The sequence below is a fragment of the Talpa occidentalis genome, unplaced genomic scaffold, assembly GCF_014898055.3.
Source record: "Talpa occidentalis isolate TD23 unplaced genomic scaffold, MPIMG_talOcc4v2.1 talOcc4.14, whole genome shotgun sequence".
Taxonomy (NCBI): Eukaryota; Metazoa; Chordata; class Mammalia; order Eulipotyphla; family Talpidae; genus Talpa; species Talpa occidentalis.
The window spans coordinates 73,724,650-73,743,213 of record NW_023601433.1 but is presented as its reverse complement, the minus strand read 5'-3'; the positions used below and the strand labels follow the sequence as shown (position 1 = coordinate 73,743,213).

Sequence of the window (18,564 nt, the reverse complement as noted above, 5' to 3'; positions counted from 1 at the left end):
TGAAGAGGCTTAACATTTTCAAGTTTTTTTCACCACAGAGGAATGTCCCATTTTGTTTTGTTTAGTGGTTTTTTTTTTTTTAAAGTCCTAGTTCCCTAATACCTGATGATAGAATTTTAATACATTGTAATTCTTAATTCAGGAGTATTTAAGAATTGGATTTCTTTCAAATGGGTTTTGATCCTGAAGGAAAGGAAGAATGTCTTGAGAGGTTAGTTATGAGAGGAATGTCCCTGTCTGTAATTCTGTGGAGAAATACTGGGGTTATACTCAGCAACTAAGAGAATACTTTGGGCCAGCATTATGCCGGGTGTTCTCAATTGGCACTTCTGTGGAGGATGGGAGAGGAGTGTTGAGTTTTAGAAAAGTGTTTATTGCATTTGTTCCTTTTCTATCTATTCTTAATTTTCTCATTGAGTTTTTGTTTTTGTTTTTGTTTTTAATTTTCTGTAGGCTGTTTTGCGTGTCTGCCCTTTCTGACACATCCTCGTGTACTTCACAGTGTTCTTGTGCTCACTTTTTCTTCTTGTTCTACCCTTTCCTAGCAACATAAAGAACTCCTCTGAGGGACCCTGGTCTCAGAAGTAGCAGGGGTGCCGCCCTCTTGGCCCACAGTCTAGTCTGAGGACTGTGAAAATACGAACCAGACCATTGGGCATTTTCTCACAGTACATTGGTGAAGGCTTCATTTTCCCTTGCTGTCTTTGATAATTTTACATCAACAGTCTGCAGGTTTTTGTTTCCTGGATTTAAGAATAGATAAATCTTTTTTTGTACTGTGTAAGAAAAGCCCTTTGTAAGGTTTTCTTTGACCAAGATTCCTAGAGGTGCCTCAGAACTTCATTCTCATTGTGTGTGTGGTTACAAACACGCAGCAGTCACTTCACAAGCTCTTCTAGATCTTTTCTCTCCTTGCTTGCTAACCCAATTTAGAGTCTGTGATTTCAGCAGCTCATGATTTTATTTTACGTTTAGATGCGTAAGAAGGGTTCCGTTCGAGGCACGTCGGCTGCTGATGTCTAGATGAGTCCCCTGTAGGGTCAGAGACAATATCAAACTGTGTAAGTGAAGACCTGGGTAAAAAGAATGTTTAAAAGCCAACACCTTTTTGGTAATGGGTAGTTAACTTGCTGAGCAGAGCCTAAGTGTTTAAATGTGGCTTAATTTTTAGCATGTAAGAGATAACATATTTTAGAAATTGTCAGTACACACTTGAGTTGTTACCCTGTAAGATTTTTATGTGTGGAACAAAGTTGCATTTAGTAATTCCAAGCTAGTTCTTAGTGTTTGAGTTTAGAAATCTGCTGCCAACTGCACGTATTCATCATGCATTTTGCCTAGAAGCCAAATGATAGTTTCATCAGTAACCAATTAACTGACAAATTTCTTAGTAGGACCATTTGTGATTAGTGAGGAAATAGTTAAAAGTGTGTTAAAGTCTTGGGCCTCCCCTGGTGGTGCAGCGGTTGAGCGCTGGGTTGTGAGGCTTCCTGCAGCCTCTGCAGCGCCAGTTCAATTCCCGGCCACCAGCGAGGGTCCCACAAAAAAAAAAAAAAAAAGTGTGTTAAGTCAGACTAAGATCCTTCTTCCCATACCAAAAGGGCCAACCTCCATAGTTTTAGCTGAAATTTTTCCTGAACACCAGAAAGTCGTCCTTCATGTCGAATCTCCACTTACCTTTGTGGTTAGCTTTAATATGTGTAAATATACTTTGGTTTTCATTGATATTGTGAAACATTTTTGCAATGTTATTTCTCTAAAACAAATTTATATACCCAGATGAGATTTTCCTAGAGGGGCAAAAAGAGCCTCAGAATCCCCACCACTTACTGAAATCAGTGAGTAAACCAAACTTGACAGAACACTGGTTGTAAATATTGAATCTTCATTAATCTCTCACTACAGTGTTAGGAAAAGAACAATATTGAACAGTCTTCCCACTCTACCTTGGTTCTTTGTGTACCCCTTACTTGCACTACCTGCTCTTTAATTATTGAACACAGGAGAAATGAGGGGGTCAGCTGTGTAGAGAAATAGTTATTCCAAGTAAGAATGAATGAACTCTGCCAGGATTCCTCCAGAGCCCTTTCTTTAATTCAGTGTTCATTTAAAAATTTTAAGTTACCGTTTATGTTAAGTTCTTCTAAGTTTCTGTGATTTATTTCTGCTTCTATTTTCCCTCTGATGAAACAGAATGTTAAGCCACTGCACTAGTAAGACCAGAATCTTCAAAAGATTAAATATTTAAAATGCAGTCATCAGGGTACCCTTTTTTGCTACAGGTTTCGCTGTAATGATGACTTTTTTTTTGTTTTTCTGAAGACTGTCTGACATTGTGTGTCTGTGTATTTTAACACATTGCACTTTCACTTTTTCTTACAGTTACGTAATCAAGGTCAAGTGAGGGGAACAAGTGCAGCCAGTGATGAGTGAAGAAGAATCTGACCAGTATCTTGCAGTGTTGATGTTTCCCAGATGTGTGCTTGTGATAATGTCTCACATGCACAGGTCCCCAACCACGTGTGTATATATGTTTGTGTGTGTATGTCTGTGGCTGTATATAAAACGCATGTAGAGCTACAGATCAGAATACACACACTTGTGTATATATGTACATACAAACATACTGAAGGGATTAGTACAATTTCTCCAAAGTACTGTACCTATCTTCAGCAAGAATGCAAAAGAAAATATTTTCAATATATATACCTGGAACAAATTTTAATAATTATCAAGAGTAATACCATTCATGGACAAATTGACTGCAATGTAATACTAGCTGGTATGTTTCATAAATGTCAAGTTGTGGACCAATATATATATAGAGACTTTTATTACTTTTCTGTTCTTTTAAATCAGTCTCTTATAAATCTTTATTTTAGTCCTATAAGCAACAGACTCCCACAGAGAAATTTACTGAAAAGCTTTTAGTATTCCAATGAATCCGGAATGTAAACTCTGAATGTATTTATAATGATTTATTTCTGGATGGTTATTATCATACAGCCGGTTGGACAATATTTGTTAGTAAGAAGTAAAATTATAGGCCAGTTTTTACTTGTTTGCCCCTAGGGAAAAGTCCTTTTAAAAAAAATTTCCAGTTTTTATTGGATTTTTGTATTTTAAATTTCAAGTATTTTTCTACATCAAACCTAGCAGAAATGGAGATGACGGTTTGTGATTTATAATAAACACTATACAATTTTCAGGCTTCTGTTAGGCAAACAAAGAAATTGATGAAGAAATTAATAGCGTTGTTGGCTGTTTAGAGAAATTGGAAGTACAGCACTTCCATGGAATCTTGTTTCTGAAATGACTGTTTTCTGAAATTACAGCTTGGAAACTATGCAAATGATGTAGATTACTCACAGCTCACACGATAGAATATAGACAGTGAAGATGTTTTCCTCTTTTCTTGTTGAAATACACTTTACAGGGGAGATGCTGACTCTGAGATAGGAAAATTTCAGATGCAGCATGAGGCCGGCCTGCTCAGTTAGGGGGTCCTGCTGAGGGGCCAGTGCCCCTCCTCCCTTGCGGTAGTGCTCCTGAGCAGGATGTCTTTGGAGCATGTCCCGAATAAGAACCATGAAACTGCTAGTTAGAAGCTACTGCCACGTTTCCCCCCCCCCACCTTTTTTTTTAAAGAAAGAGACAATAGCAAGGTAAGATTTTTATCAGGTTTCTCTGTCCAAATCCCGTTTTCCTCCTGTCAGTCCTGGAAGCTTGAACACAATGACATTGTTGAAGCCTTCAGGTCACAAACTGTCTTCTTTAACCGCTCATCCCTCCTAGAACATGCCAGCCCCTGTAGTCACATCACATTAGTAATCTGATTTGCTGACAGTCCTGCCCTCCCCGCTCCTCGTTTTCCCACAAGTACCGTGTCCCCACTGAAGTGATTGCAGTGACTCAGACAAGGGTGTTTAGTATCACTACTGCGTTACGATGCCCTGTTGTCCTCCGCAGAAAACCTCACATCGCATATGTCCTCTGTGTACTCAGGATCAAGACTGATGTTTACTCTCCGGACACTGTTGTAAGATAGGTTTTGTCAAAGCATAATCATTGTCTGCAAAGTGTTTGATGTGAGGAAGATTATTGCTAATTTTGTGAAATAAAGAGTCTAGCCCTCTCCATTTAATGAACTTAACTCTCGCTGGCATCTGTATCATCATTGGGAGCTTAGGCTCACATGGAAATGAGATCTCGGCGCATGGATTTTAATGTTTTTCTAACAACTGTGGAGATTTGAGGGAATGTGTGGTGAATGTAAAATATCTAGTTTACTTGGCAGTCTCTCGTGTAAATTACAGTAAAACAAAGTAAATGAAATTTAAACAAAAAATAAATTTGATCACAAAATGCCACTTGTGCACTTGAGTGGTTGTTTCCCTGATGCCTCCTCTGGTTTGGAACACAGTGGGCCATTTCTTCACTGTTTTTTTTTTTTTTCAAGAATTCTCTAATTTGCAGCACTGCCACTATGGGCGGGGGGGAGAAAAAAGAAAAATGTTTTGTTTTGTTTTTAATTTTTTATCACAGACTCCTGTTGTTGAAATGCGCCGATGCTGCATTAAGTTGTTATATTTGGTTTCTTAAATAAGTTTCTATCTTTAAACGCTAAGCACTAATCTGAAGGATTATATGTTTTTAGTCTCGGGTTTTTAAAAAATTATTTTTAAAGGAGAGAAATGCGGAAAACCCATAGACTTTTAAGAAAACACTCAGTGAAGATTTTGCCATTAGGTTCTCATTGTTTCCAGATCATGGCTTCCTGGTGTGGGCCTGTGTCTCTTACATCTCCTTTTAGGACTTTGTCCTTTCCAGTCTACTTTTCTGGTCACAAAACAACTATCGTGGCACCAGTTTAAATTCCAGAGCTGATCAACTTTTGGAGAGGTGGCCAGCTATCTGGGTAGATTGAATGTATGATACCATATTTCAGGGATGTCCTTTTTATTTTCTGATGTCATTTTCTTTATGTGTCAGACATAATGTTTGCATTCACATTGACAGTCTTATTTGTACATTTAGCAACCAGCCTGGCTGTATGCCTGACTCTCAGGTCTCACTCACTGTAGGTAACAAGATGAATAAAATCAGCACACTGTCCAGTGTGGGAGACACACATATGAACAGGTAAATTACAGTACAGTTTGATTAGTACTCATTTAACAGTAGAAAGTTGGCTGAAGGAGATCTTGGGTGTCTTCTACATTGTTTAGGTAGAAAACAAAAGTTCAAGCCACAGGTATCTTGGTGACTAGAACCTGAGGAACTCTTAGTCTTTTGCTGGAAACTGGGCTTGGGGTCAGGGGCATACCCCTTCTTGTCTCTGGCTGCATCTTGCATCCTTGTCTCTTAAGTGCAGGCCATAATTCCCAACTGTAGAGTGTTCACGGTCATTTGAGACGAGGCTCTAGCACATGGCACATCCTGGTCAGTGTCTCTTCTTCCTCTTCAATTCACTTACCAGACTCCCTGATGGTTGATCTAAAAATCATTTGCCTCTCTATTCTGTAAACTTAACTCTTGGTTTTTAAAGCACTCCCTTTGCTCTCCCCTCTTAAACTTGTTAAGCTGTATGTTCCACAGCCCAATGTCCTCAAATTTTGTCTCTAATGAAGAGACTTTTTTTTTTTTTCTCACAGTTTTATTTATCTTCTCTGAGCAGCTGAGTTGACAAGGGGCTGGTGTGGACTTCCTTGTTCTTGATCATCTGAAGAGAATGTACTTACTATCCTGAAATCCTCAGATATCATGAGAGGCACTGAGTGATGGGAGATGGAGTTCATTGGGCCCCAAACCTAATTTTTCAAGCTACCTTCATTTGACAATTTTAGAGTTAGGGACTGCAAGGGGGGACAGTTAAAGATGCTTCCACTGAGCTTGGAGCATTTGCTATCCAAGAGTGCTTCCTGGGAGCTGTGCTGTTGTCTATTGGGGTTATGTTTTCTGACTTGGAAATAATGACCCAGAGAGGTCCCTTCAAAACCAGTTCTTCCTCCAGATTGGATTGGGAAAAGTAGAAATTGCAGATACGCTAATGCTTACTGAGTTGTTCCAAGGCTATGCTAAGCATGTAAAGCAGTGCTTAGCAGTTTGGGACACTTCACACTGATGTCCATTCCTTCCTTCTGAGAGTCCCATGTTGCAAGGCATCACTATTATTTGAAAGGAATTGAGAACTCATTTTGTTTGCTTTCCCCATGCCCTATAGGTCTTGCTCTGTCCAGTGGGGGTTGTATGAAAACCACTGCTTCCTCATGGATTTATGTATTTTCCTTCCTGTTAAGTTAAATCGTGAATTAAAATTTGTCCCTGGATGAGAAGAAACGTCTTCTAGTCAGGCTCTTGTCCCAACTGTCTTGAGAGTCCAACGTTTTTTTCTGTTATCTTACGGCTGCTGGGTCAAAGAAAATACAGCTCCTGTAAACCAAAAGTTCTCAATCCTGGCTGCACCTCAGAAGCACATTGGGGGGTGGGGGTGTGGGGAGGCTTTAAAAACAATTGCCCACAAAGCCTTCCTATGGCTTGGGTTTGGTGTGCCCTGTTTTTAAAGAAAGGAGAAGAGCAAAGAGAGTTCTCACTCTCTCCCTGGAAGATCATTAAGAAGACCACCTTCTTGAAGCAATCTTGTTCCTACCCATTCAAAGCTGTGTATTTCCTCCACACAGCCTGTCTTAACCTGGAGCCATCTGCAGTGGTCCACAGCCCTCATTTGGTTGTCTTGGTAATAGATGTCATTTTTTCTAATTCTGTTTTGTGTCCCACATTAGCTTGGGAACTCCTCTTGGGCAGCACCCACAACTATACGTGACGGTCACCTGCCTTGATGGAAACTGAGAGCTCCTTTTACCCACACAGGTACCTGCCCACATTGGGCAAGACACCTTTTGAGTCCTAATTTAGGAGGGGAGAATAATCCAAAATCAGTAGCAGCTAGTTTCTGCCCTCAGAGAATTAAAGCCCAACAGCTAACTGCAACAGGATGTTGTCATTTCTAGAAGCTAGTGGGAGAGTGTGTTGAGAACAGAGGAGGGAGCTCCAGGTCTGCATTTCCTGCTCACTTTCCAGACATGCAAAGCAAAGCTCTGGCATACTCACACAGAAGGAGACTAAAACCAAACTTGGTCTCTTCTCCCAGCCCCAAAGGTACTATCTTCTCCCATCAAAGAACTCAAACACTAGCTGTACTGCCCAAGCCAGGAAATAAGTTGGTCGCTGAATCTCAAAAAGTACCTCCAAACGCTCATGTCCTGGTTTAGGGCATGCTTTGGTGAGATGTCCTCTCATCAAGGCAGGAGTCTACAAACTTTCTGTAAAGGGCTGGACATGAAATATTTTCAGCATACATGTAACAATATAAATGCTGTTTAATAATGTAAAAAATAGCCATGTAGTGCCAAGAGGAATAAACAGATCTGTTCTAATAAAACTTTATTTACACAAACACGCAGCAGGCTGGATTTGACTGATGAGACCATGCTTTTGCCAAATCCTAGAACATTCTAGACAGTTCTAGAACATTGTATGGATAACCTTAATCAGAGTTTGCCAGAGGTGACTGTAGAACATTCCTAATTGTGCTGAGTCCTGCATGGCCCCTGAGGCCCAGGAGCCAACCAGTAAAAGCCCCATTCTGTTCAGAAAGTGGAGCCAATGATGCTCATGACTGATGGATGGTCAGGCATGGGTGAAAGGGTTTGAGCTGATCTCTTCTGCCTGTAGCTAGGATGTTGTCCACAGAAAGGACTGTAATCAGTTGAAGACAGTTGCTATTTGCCATCTGATTCCCAACCAACAAATACTGAGAGGTGAAGGATAGAGCTAAGATGTGCTAACAAAAACTGTTGATGTATGAAATACAATGAAGATAATGCTGGTTAGTTTCTCATTTGGCATGTTTTACTTCACTATAGGTCTGTTGTCTGGAAAATGCCATCTGTGGTTGTTAAATACTATTAAGTGCGGGAAAGCTTGTAGATACTCTATACATTTTCCACGATCAAAATTTGGCGCTACGTACCATTACTAATGTGTCAACCTGAGCTTGGTTTCATGGCTGCTGATGGGGCACATTCAAGCCAGACCTTTGCCCAGAAAATCAGCCCAGAGTTTCCCTGAGTCAGTGACACTCGACCTTGGCTTGAATCTGTTTACTCCTTGAATTTCTGAGAAACAGCAAAGTGCCGTGACATGCTTCCGCCTCGTTGATCCCTTACATATTCTGACACCACCTGCTAATCAGTCGATAGCAGAATTGCCTTGCACTCCAGACTGAGGGAGCTTCATGAAGTGGAACAGAGGAGTGGCTTACAGTGTTTATTAATGTATGTGCTAAACAAAAGCTTTGCCTCTGGGCATCCCCATGCACGCTGGCTCCGTGTAGCCCAGAATACTGATGGTATGTTCTCTCAGAGCCGCCTCTACTTTCCCATGGCCTGGGAAGCCCTGGAACAACTCAGCCGATCAAGACCATGTGCTATAGCTATCACTCGGAAAATTCATTCCCAGGGAGGTGCTGTGCAGGCAGTAAGACTGGAGAGAGGGTTAGGACAGGCCCAGAAGTGCCGTACAAGACATCACATGGACCATTCCCTCCTTTAGTCCATGGATTGGCAAGCTTTTTCTCTAAAGGGCCTTATGGTAAACATTTGGGCCTGAGTGGGCTATGCAGTTTCTGTGGCAACTACTCAAATCTGCCTTTGTAGAATGAAAGCGGTTGTAGACACTATATAAATGAATGGGTATGGTTTTGTTAATAAAACTTGAGTACACAAAGAGTGTGACTGGATTTGGCACAAAGGCCTTATTGTCAATGTCTCCTCGAGTCTTACTCAAAAATCAGCCAACACTTAGTAGCACTTGTGTCAGGTACTGTTTTAAACAACACACAAATTGCCTCATTCCATCTCCACAACCACACTATGATGCTGTTATTACTCCCCCTTTTACAGATGAGGAAGCTGAGGCCCAGGTAAGTTGTGATTTTTGCTCATTGATGTTGCCAAAAACAGTGGGGCTAAGGGGCTACGTGACTCTCCAGAGTCACTCATAACCACTGCTCGCCCACCTCCTGTCCCTCAGAACTGCAGAATCCCACGCCTGTGGCATTTACTATGGGAACCATATGAGGAGAAACTGATAATGATAAAAATTCTATGGAGGACACCCTATGTTCTTAAACAACTTCTATGCCTGATTCTTCCCAGAGCTCAGAGCCAAGAAACATTTCTTCCTTGACGGTGTTGAATTTCCCCTTCGGTGGTGATGTCAGGAAACTCTCATGTTGAATTTTATATCCAACTGAGGCAACTCTTCAGACAGGACTTCCTGGCGTAACTCCTTCATGCCTTCTCCACCCCCCACATTTGATCTTTTGTGATCATGCTGTAAAAGTTGAGGGTCCGTGGTCCTCCTAGACCCATGCTTCCTAATGTAAGTCACCTCAAAGTATTTGAGGGAAAAGGTTCAGTGATAATTCTGAGAAGTATGTGGAAATACAAATGTCTGCTACATTGAGGTGAGAAATTAGAACTGCAGTCCCTCCTCAGCTGCAGGAAATGCTTTGGCCTGCGAACATCTGGAAGGGAGCCACGGCGGTTGTTTTGTTAGAATGGTGGGGATTGTGGGTAGTTACCTCCCCCCATCCCAGGCCCCCCACCCACCACCCCCCCCGAATTATCTTCAGCGTTTCACTTTACAAGAAAATCTGACTTAAAACTATTTTTGTAACACCCGGAGCCCTGAGAACACTCCCCAGGCACGAATGCCCAGCAGTGCCTCCTATCACTGGGGATAAGATTTTTTGGTTCAGCATCTGGTGGCCCATGAGCTCACTCCTCTTCTAGGAGTGTGCCAGAAAGCCGTCGGTGGGGGGGGATTTCAGGGTTCCTTCAGTCCCTTCCAACCCAACAGGCTCAGATTTTCCACTTGTGCAATTGAGGTCAGAGCCTGCATTCCCGCTGGCAAGCTCCCCCCACATGCCTGAGTTGGGCCTCAAGCAGGGGCTTCTCCCCAGGCTGTTTGTGCCCCCAGAATCCTGGGAAGCCCCATGGGTGACTCAGGACAACCTGGTGCAGCCCTGACTTGGGGCCACCAAGATAAGATGCCGGCCCCAATGTTTGTTCAGGCTTTTGTGTGGGTAGGACAGCCTTTGGTCAGGCCAGGCACTGAGGGAGCACTGTTGCTTGCAAAGAGCTTTGTTCCCTTCCCTGCCAGCCGACCCAGCTACCATAACTGCTGCCGTGGCTGCTGCTGCTTTGTCTGAGAGGCCACACTGGACGAGGGGATGTGGACATTCCAAGCCCACCATGCCCACTTACTGAGCAAATGGCTAGCAAGTAAGTCTTGGCCCCTCTGAGTCTGAACTTCTGTATCCGGCCAGTGAAGTTTGGAGGAATAATACCAACATAGTCTGTGGCCGTGAGACAAGAAATGTATTAAGTGACATGGGAAAATCTCTCCAGCCCTGGATTACCCCTTGGTTGGTCTACCAATCAGCTGTGTGACCAGCCATCCTGGTTTGCCCAGGATAGAGGCATCTCCTGGGAGGCTGAACTTGGGGTGCTAAAATCAGGACTGTCCTGGAAAAACTGCGTCGGTGATAGTTACTCACCCTACTTTTAGCCTCAAATGTCGGCATTCTTTAAGTCAGCAACTGTCACTGAAAAACAAAAACTGAACCCCGCACCAACAGTCTGCCGTCTTTTCTCTAGGCCTAGCAGGGGGTGGGGGAGGGGCGCAAATTTTGATGTGGAGGTGCTGGCCAGGAGGGCCCCCGCAGTGCCATGCTCAGACAGGATGACTCAGAGGGGAGTCCTCACCCCAAGCATCATCCCCTCTAGCTCACGATTCCTAGTGAGGAGGCCCTGGCGAGAGGGGACTTATCACACTTCCCTACCCTTGAGGAAATCTGAGCCCACATAGGTCAAGAAACTGCCCTTTGCTGAAAAGAGACAGCGTTCCCTGTAGGCAAAAGCCTCTCACTCAAAGGAAGTGGGTCAGGTCACTCCATCTCTGCTTTCAGGACAGAGCCCGAGAGGCCTGCGGGCTGGCCCGGCCATCCTCTCCCGTCTCCTCGCTTTGGCCACGCTGGCCTTCTTCGAGGATCTCTGAGACCAAAGTCCAGTGTCCTCTAGGCCCGGAGCCCTCTCCCCTCTGCTGCTCAACCTTTGACCTCAGCACAGAGAGCACATTCTGGAAGCTGCCTCCCCTACACCAGCAACCCCCTTGGGTGCTGCCACGGCAGCCAGGCCAGGAGCTCTACAAGGGCAGGACCAGGAGTGCGAGTAACGCTGGCCATTGTCTGCTTGAGGCCTGCCTGCTGCCTACCACAGAGTAGTCAATGCTCAACAAATCTGTTTTGAATGAATGGAACACAGAAGCCCCAAATTTAACCCCTCTCCTCCTGTGCTGTTCCCACCAAGCAGCCAGGCAGTCTCCCTGTTAACCACTCCCCTGAGCCAGCCTGCAGCACAGCGAGGCCCCATCCCAGTAAGAGCCACTCCACCTCGATCCCCTCCCACCCCGTACAAGGAAATATTTCTGTTTTATGACTAACTCTGCTCCTCATTTCTCTCGCGTTATCTTAATGAATTAACTGGGTCCCCACCGTTCCCCTGGCCCCCCGCAGTTTATGAGCTGTTCAGCAATATCTGCGATCTTAGTCAACCCCACACAGTTGTTGTGCTGGTTCCTATTACAGTAATTGGCATAAACTTTATTCTTTTGCAGAGAGATTTTTTGGCCCGCTGAGACTGCATAACCATCTGCCATAAATTGAGACTAGTACGGCTTATTTTGGTGAATGCAAAATTGGATCCCATTCTTTACTCTGTGGCTTGATTCAACTTCCAGATGGTTAATCCACATGAAGTAATAGGAATGCACCACAGCTCTGCTTAGCTGAAGATGGAGACGTAATATTTATTTGCTGATGTGGAGGCCGCCGAACGCTGCCCTGTCGGGATGTCAATATATAACGCCGCAGCACAAAAATGTCAGCTTGTTCCACAGGCGCGACAGTCTTCCTCTGAGTTGCCATGCGGGACCCCCGGATGTCATTTTTTTTTTTTTTTTTTGCCTGCCCTTGACCTAATCTCAAGAGGTTTTGTTCTCTCCTGGGCTGTTTCTTATCAGCTATGTCTACCCGTGTAGCCGACTTCGCATCTGCTTTGACTTTAGTGCCTGTGACATTTTCATTAATACTTCTCCAAGGTTGAGCCTTTATTCCAAATATCCTGCAGCTCGCAGAAGCCGTAGCTCAGCTGTGCCCAGCTGGGGGCTGCTGGGAAATTTGGCCCCAGCAGTATTGACAAGCTCGGATGTCTCCACTCAGTTGGGCTAATCAATCCATTCTTATTTTTCCTTTTCCTTTTCATTTCCACACTGGGAATGCTCTGAAAGAGATTGAGGTCAGCGGATTTAGGGGCTGAAGCCCCCCTGGGGATTTTACTCCTGAGTCTTGACTGCCCTACCTGTCAACCTTGTGCAGACAGAATACCCCACCCATCCTACCTCTGGCCTTCCCCCACCTACTCCAGGGAAGTCTGGGACTGGGGGGTGCCTGGGAATCACCTGCATTAAAATCACCTGGGGAGCCTTTAAAATCGCAACTCTTAGAGGAGTGGATTAGAAAAAATGTGGTATATATACACAATGGAATACTATTCAGCTATATAAAAAAAATGAAATCTTGCCATTTGTGACATGGTTGGAACTGGAGGGGATTATATTAAGAGAAATAAGTCAGAAGGAGAAAGACAGATACTGGATGGTTTCACTTTTATGTGGACTATAGAGAAACAAAACAAGGGTTAGATAAAACCAAACCAATCACCCTAGAATCTGACTGTGGAATCTAGGCTACAAAACAGGGGAGGAGGCACAATGGACAATAGTGGGGGACTGCGGGTGCCTTGTTTGGGGGGTGTGGTGTGGTGACATGCATCTGAGGAGGTGTGATCCTATGCCTCTGAAGCACATACTGTGTTGTAAACCAGTTACCTCAATAAAAAAAAAATAGGGGCCTCCCTGGTGGTGCAAGGGGTTAAGCACCGCACTATGAAGCAATCCACAGCCTCTGCAGCAGGAGTTTGATCCCCAGCCAGCCAGGGAGCAACCCACATGGCACAGCAGACCTCACCTGACTTTTCTGCTGCTCCCCTCAGCAGTGTATTTCAGTCAATCTGCCTGTTCTGTTCCCTGCTCTGTCTCTGGTGAATCCTCTCACCCCCTACACCTCTGCCCTGTACCCCAGCTCTTGTATGCATAAATAAATAAATCTTAAAAAAAAATAATGCAAACTTGTACTGAAGGAGACCACTATCCTTGGACTGAAGGACCGTCTTAGTTCTAGCACTGCAATCCCAAGTTCTGAGAAACCCCTTGAATCTGGGCCATGGGGGGACCAGCCCCAGGCCTGGAGAACCTCTGAGGGTTCTGGCCTAGCCTAGGGATCTGCATTTTCATTAGTTCCCATGGGTGACTCTGACTTGGGAAGCCCAGCAGAAGCCACAAGTGCCTTCAGGGCCCACATGCTCGCTCACTCCTGTGCCTGGTCTCCAGGCATCACAATGCCATCACCAGTTACTTGTTAAAGTGTTTGCTCCCCTCCGCTGTGAGATCCTGAAGAGGAGAGCCTCAGCCCCATGCACTTTTGCATTCTCAGTTCAGCTCTGTCCTGGCTTCCAGGCCACACTTCAAACAGGCTGGCTGAAGGAATAATTGGATACAAGTAAATATTCGTGATGGGGAATGTGACCCAGACCTATTTCCCACGTACTTTTCCAAAGTTCTGGAGTGGACTCGATTAGAAATTAGATCAAGGAAATTCTAGTAGGACCGGATAGTTTTGAAAGGAATGAAAACCTTGAAAATTCCAAGATGGAACAAATAAAGAATTAGATCTAAGAAATTCTAAAATGGAATGGACTGGAACCATGAACGTTTTGAGGCAAAATTGCTCTTTCTTCCCTAATCGTCACGGGATCTTCTGCAGGCAGAAAGAACAAGAGGCCAGATGCCTTGTACCTGATTATCGAAGCCTGGCGTCCCTGAGTGGTTTCAACTGTTTAAAATCTACTCTCCAAAAACTCACAGCTGTGCATGAAGACAGATTCAAGTGTGAGGTCTCTGGCCTGGGTGCTGGGGACCAAGGGCCCCCAAAAAAGACTGAACTGTGGAGGAACCAGTGTCTGACTCCAGAGGGCTCCTAGCAGCTCACTCCTTCATTCTTTCCCCTGGCAGGACTCAGCCAGGTAGTGGCCATCTCCCGTCACGGAGTGCAGGCCACAGCTTTAAAACTCCAGCTGCCTGGTGGCCCAAGAGGTCAAGTCTTAGCACTGTGAAGCTATCAGCAGCCACTATAGCATGAGTTTGATTCCCAGCCAGGGAGCAGCCCCCATGGTGCAGCAGACCTCTCCTGTCTCGCCTGCTGCTCCTCTCAGCAATGTATTTCAGTCAGTCTGCCTGTTCTTTTCCCCACTCTGTCTCTGGTGAATCCTCTCACTCTCCTGCATCTCTGGCCTGTACCCCAGCTCTTGTATGCATACATACATAAATCTTAAAAAAAAAAAAGTAAACTACACTACATATTAAAAATAAATAAATAAAACTCCAGCTGCCCCATTGCCTTGGGTAACAGGTCTCACCACCTCTTTTAGCTTCCTCAGCCATACAATCAAGATGGAAATACTCTTCTCTGGAATGTGACTTTAAAGTAGGTGAAGGATAAAGGATTATTTGCTTGGGTTTATCTGTATGTGAAAACACTGGTTGACCCAGGGTCCTGGTCCCACACCTGCTCGTGATCATCTTGGCAGGAGCGAGTATGCATGAGGAGTGGAGTCTGCAATTGCAGGAAGAATCCCAGGGATCACCTTAACATGGGATGGGACCCACAGGCTTGAATCCATGGGGGTTCGTGGCAATCATCGTGCCTGTGTGAGTGGATAAGCTGAAGCTCCAACAACAGACTCCAGAGGAGTCTGAGCACAACCAAGGGGCACCTGGTTGAACACCCAGCTCTGACTTGGTCAAGTGCACCTCACATGCCTCACATTGCATCCTGGTGGCCCTGATTTTCAAATACTTCCAGAATCTGGCCCTTCTCACCAGGCCTATCGCAAGGACCCTGACACAACCCTGACCCACCATCCCCTCTCCCCGGATTGTTGTCTAAGACATTCCCAACTGGCTCTTTCCCCTCCCCACCCCCAGAGGAGTCAGAGAAGCTTCTTTTAAATATCAAACAAGTCACATTCCTCCTCTGCTCAAAATTCTCCCATATAACTCAGAACTCAGACCAGATCCCTTTTAGGGGGCCCCATCTCTTTCTCTAGACACTCCTGCTTCTCCTCTCTAGCCACACAGCCCCCTGGCCACTGTTCCGACACACTTGGCATGCATCCTTCAGAGCCTTTGCACTGGCTGTTGCTGTTGCCCAAAACACTCCCCGGAATCCCTCACAGTGTCTCCTCTCTGGCCCCCCTCAGATGCTCACATGACCCCTCTTCAGGGGTCCTCCCCAGGTCACTTTATAGAAAACAGCCTCTCCCCACATCATCATGGTTCTTTATCCTTCGTAGCACTTACCACTACCTGCAGTGTGTGTGTGTGTGTGTGTGTGTGTGTGAGTGTTGCTTGTCCCTTCCCACTAGACTAGAAGTCCCATGAGAACCAAATGTGCCCTCCCAGTACCTGGCACCAGGTAGAGTCTGTCCCAGGTGCTCCACAAGCATTTGCCAATGATGACTCTGACATTTCTCCCATGGTGGAATAGGCTGGCAACTCTCAGCGCGTCATGCAGCAGTTGCAAAGATCACAAGATAACTCAACAGGGCTGTCCAAATGTAATAATAGCCATTAGCATCTCTCTACCCCAGAGTGACGATTCTGGAACATTCTATGTAAGTGGAGCACAATTAAGCATATGGCAGTGTTTCTACCAGACCGTAGATCTGATTCTGAGCTTCCTTGGCGTGGCCTCTGTTATCTTTCTTTTTCCTGTAACAATAAGCCTGGACCCACCATAGGGAGGAGGGTCTATGGTCTGAATCACAGGGGAATACTGGGGAATGAGATTCATGCTTGTAGGACTTAATCCTGAGACATTGGGCTACACATGCAGCAATGATTCCTAGACTTTGCAGCCAACATAAATAACAGCCAGGGGATGCCTGCTGCGTGACATGAGGTGCATCCTGCTGGTCTGGGGCAGGAAGTTGCCCAGCCTAAGCTGCTGTTGATGGACCAGGCAGGTTCCCTGATGGAACCACAGAGCTGTGCCCCTCCCCCTCCCACAAAGGCGACCACTCACAGGCCTCCCTCACACCAGGAGTGCCAGGCACTGTGATAAGTGTCCTTAGGGTGAAAAGGGTTTAGAGGCCAACAACAGAGATGAGAATTAAGACACAGATTTGTTACCCAATTCCTTGTCTGTGAGTATAAATTATGTCTTTCTAAACCAGACTGTTGAACTTCCTGAGGATAGGCTCTGCCTTTTAGACGGCCAGGTTAGAAATAACAGAGTCATTGGTGACACCCCATTTTTATGGATGAGACAACTAAAGAAAATGTACAGTGAATAGGCCAGTGTTAGAAATCACAGATAAGTCCAGCCATTGGGTGAATGGAAGCATAAAATCAGGACTTATCTAAATGATTAAATTTAATCAAATGGAATATTATGCAATAGTTAAAAGGAATGTGCTAGCTCTGCATTTACCAGCAAGAATAAATCTTGAAAATGAATATTGATGGAGAAACTAAAGTTGCAAATTAGCTACAAAGAATAACATTACTTATGTTCATTTAAAAACCACCTCCCCAAGGCAATGTTGGTTGTTGCTTCTAGATACGTAAGCATGCAAATAGTGGGGTGAGCAGTTGTTCTGGCAAGATGAAACTACATTTAATATGTGATAGCTCATGTCCATGAGAGAAGGAAGAGGAATAGACTGTGGGGTATTGGTGAGGGTCTGTCTACACCAATGATGATAATGAGTCACTCAAAGATGAGTGTCCTCAAGGGAATCAATTCATTCCTATGTACCGGCCAATTAAAAATAAATACGTCAGGCTCCCAGGGACTGCCAGTATGTAGTGGTACAACGTAAGCCTTGGTCCCAAGAGCCACAATCTACCTCAACAAACACCCGTTCAATCCTGCTTTCATAAAACCAATGCACTAGGAGAGTTTTCTTGGTCAACACATTTTTACTAAATCCTGAATATGCAAACTATCCCCTCTGGCATCCTCCGGCTCCTTGGGAGATTCTTTTTATCCCTTTGCATGAACATTGTTGAGTCTGCTTGTTCTTGCTATTGTATCTATTGTTTGTGCTGTTGTGTCTGGTTGTCTCTGCTACAGAGTGCCAGTCCTCTGCAGCACACTCTTCCTGGGAGGGTCCCTTTTCTCTCCTATGACCAAAGGTTGGCTTTGGTCCTTTTAATTTTTTTTTCCTTTATCCAATCCACTTGTCTTGAATATTCTATCTGTGCTGTGAACTTTGCTGGATGGGATCCAGATGTCAATGCAAGGGAGTTCTTCCCCTTGAGGGGCTTCAAATTCAAATCTGTCCTTTGCCCAGCAGGTCAACAAGTCCAAGGCAAGACCAAGGGCAGGGGAGCAGGGATACTCAAAGGGAAAGGTGATTCTAAGCAGAAACTTTCCTAAAGGCCCTCATCAACCCAGTGCTCATGCAGAGGGAGGTGGGCTGGAGGGAGAGGAAAGTAGAATCGGATTTATCAGGAATGGTGGAAGGGCCACATTCCATTTCAGAGAAAGGGGATCTCTCTGCCTGTCTGCAGCCCTCAAAGATCCAGTTATTCGGGTTTGGGGAAAATAGGGCCCCAGCTGTGAGTCCACACAGGTTGAGACAATTAGGGGGATAATTTGAGTTGAGTCATCTTGGCAGAGGCCAGGAGGAGGGTGTTGGGTGGGTGGGGGCCCCATCATCATAATTGCTCCGGACTTCTGCTTTTCTCTGACACTGCAGTAGAATAAGTTAATCCAGTACTTGAAAAGGGCTGAGTCTTCTCTTGCAGTGTGACATGAACAGTGAGATCTGCCTGAACCTGACACCAGCGTGACCTAGGGAGGGCCCCATCCCAAGGCAGGAAGCAGGAAACACTGGGGGAAAGCAGGCAAATTATGGCCCTGCCTGAAACCTCAAGGCCCCAGTCTGGGAAACAGGAATAATGGCATGTTCCATCAACTCTAAGGAGTCCTTTCTTTTCTCTCTCATATTTTAATATCTCTAAAATTGGGAAAGTGGTATCTTAGATTTGGTGAAATAAATAACAAGAGAAAAAAATACTGTTTATGCTTACTCTGTGCCACGCGTTCTTTCCAAGAATTTTACACCTTAATCCTCTCAACAACCCTATGAAGTGGATACTCACCTCATGCCCATTTTATGGCTGGAAAAATTGAGGTTTCAAGTGTGAGTCACATCCCTAGAATCCACAGCAAGAACATAAAATCTAGTGAAGTAGTTTTTGATATTTACATTGGCACATGTAATTTTAAAAAGGAATGTCTTTAGTGTTTTG

The 18,564-nt window shown here is 44.7% G+C and overlaps 1 protein-coding gene across 1 annotated transcript in view; it reads left to right on the top strand.

The window, feature by feature from the left end:
* Positions 1–4,364, top strand: part of PITPNB (phosphatidylinositol transfer protein beta) — a 63,648-nt gene extending 59,284 nt beyond the window's left edge. The window contains exon 11 of the mRNA XM_037510795.2: positions 2,383–4,364. Coding sequence (XP_037366692.1) covers positions 2,383–2,433 — 51 coding nt within the window. The 3' untranslated portion in view covers positions 2,434–4,364. The remainder of the gene's footprint in view (positions 1–2,382) is intronic.
* Positions 4,365–18,564: the final 14,200 nt, after the last annotated feature.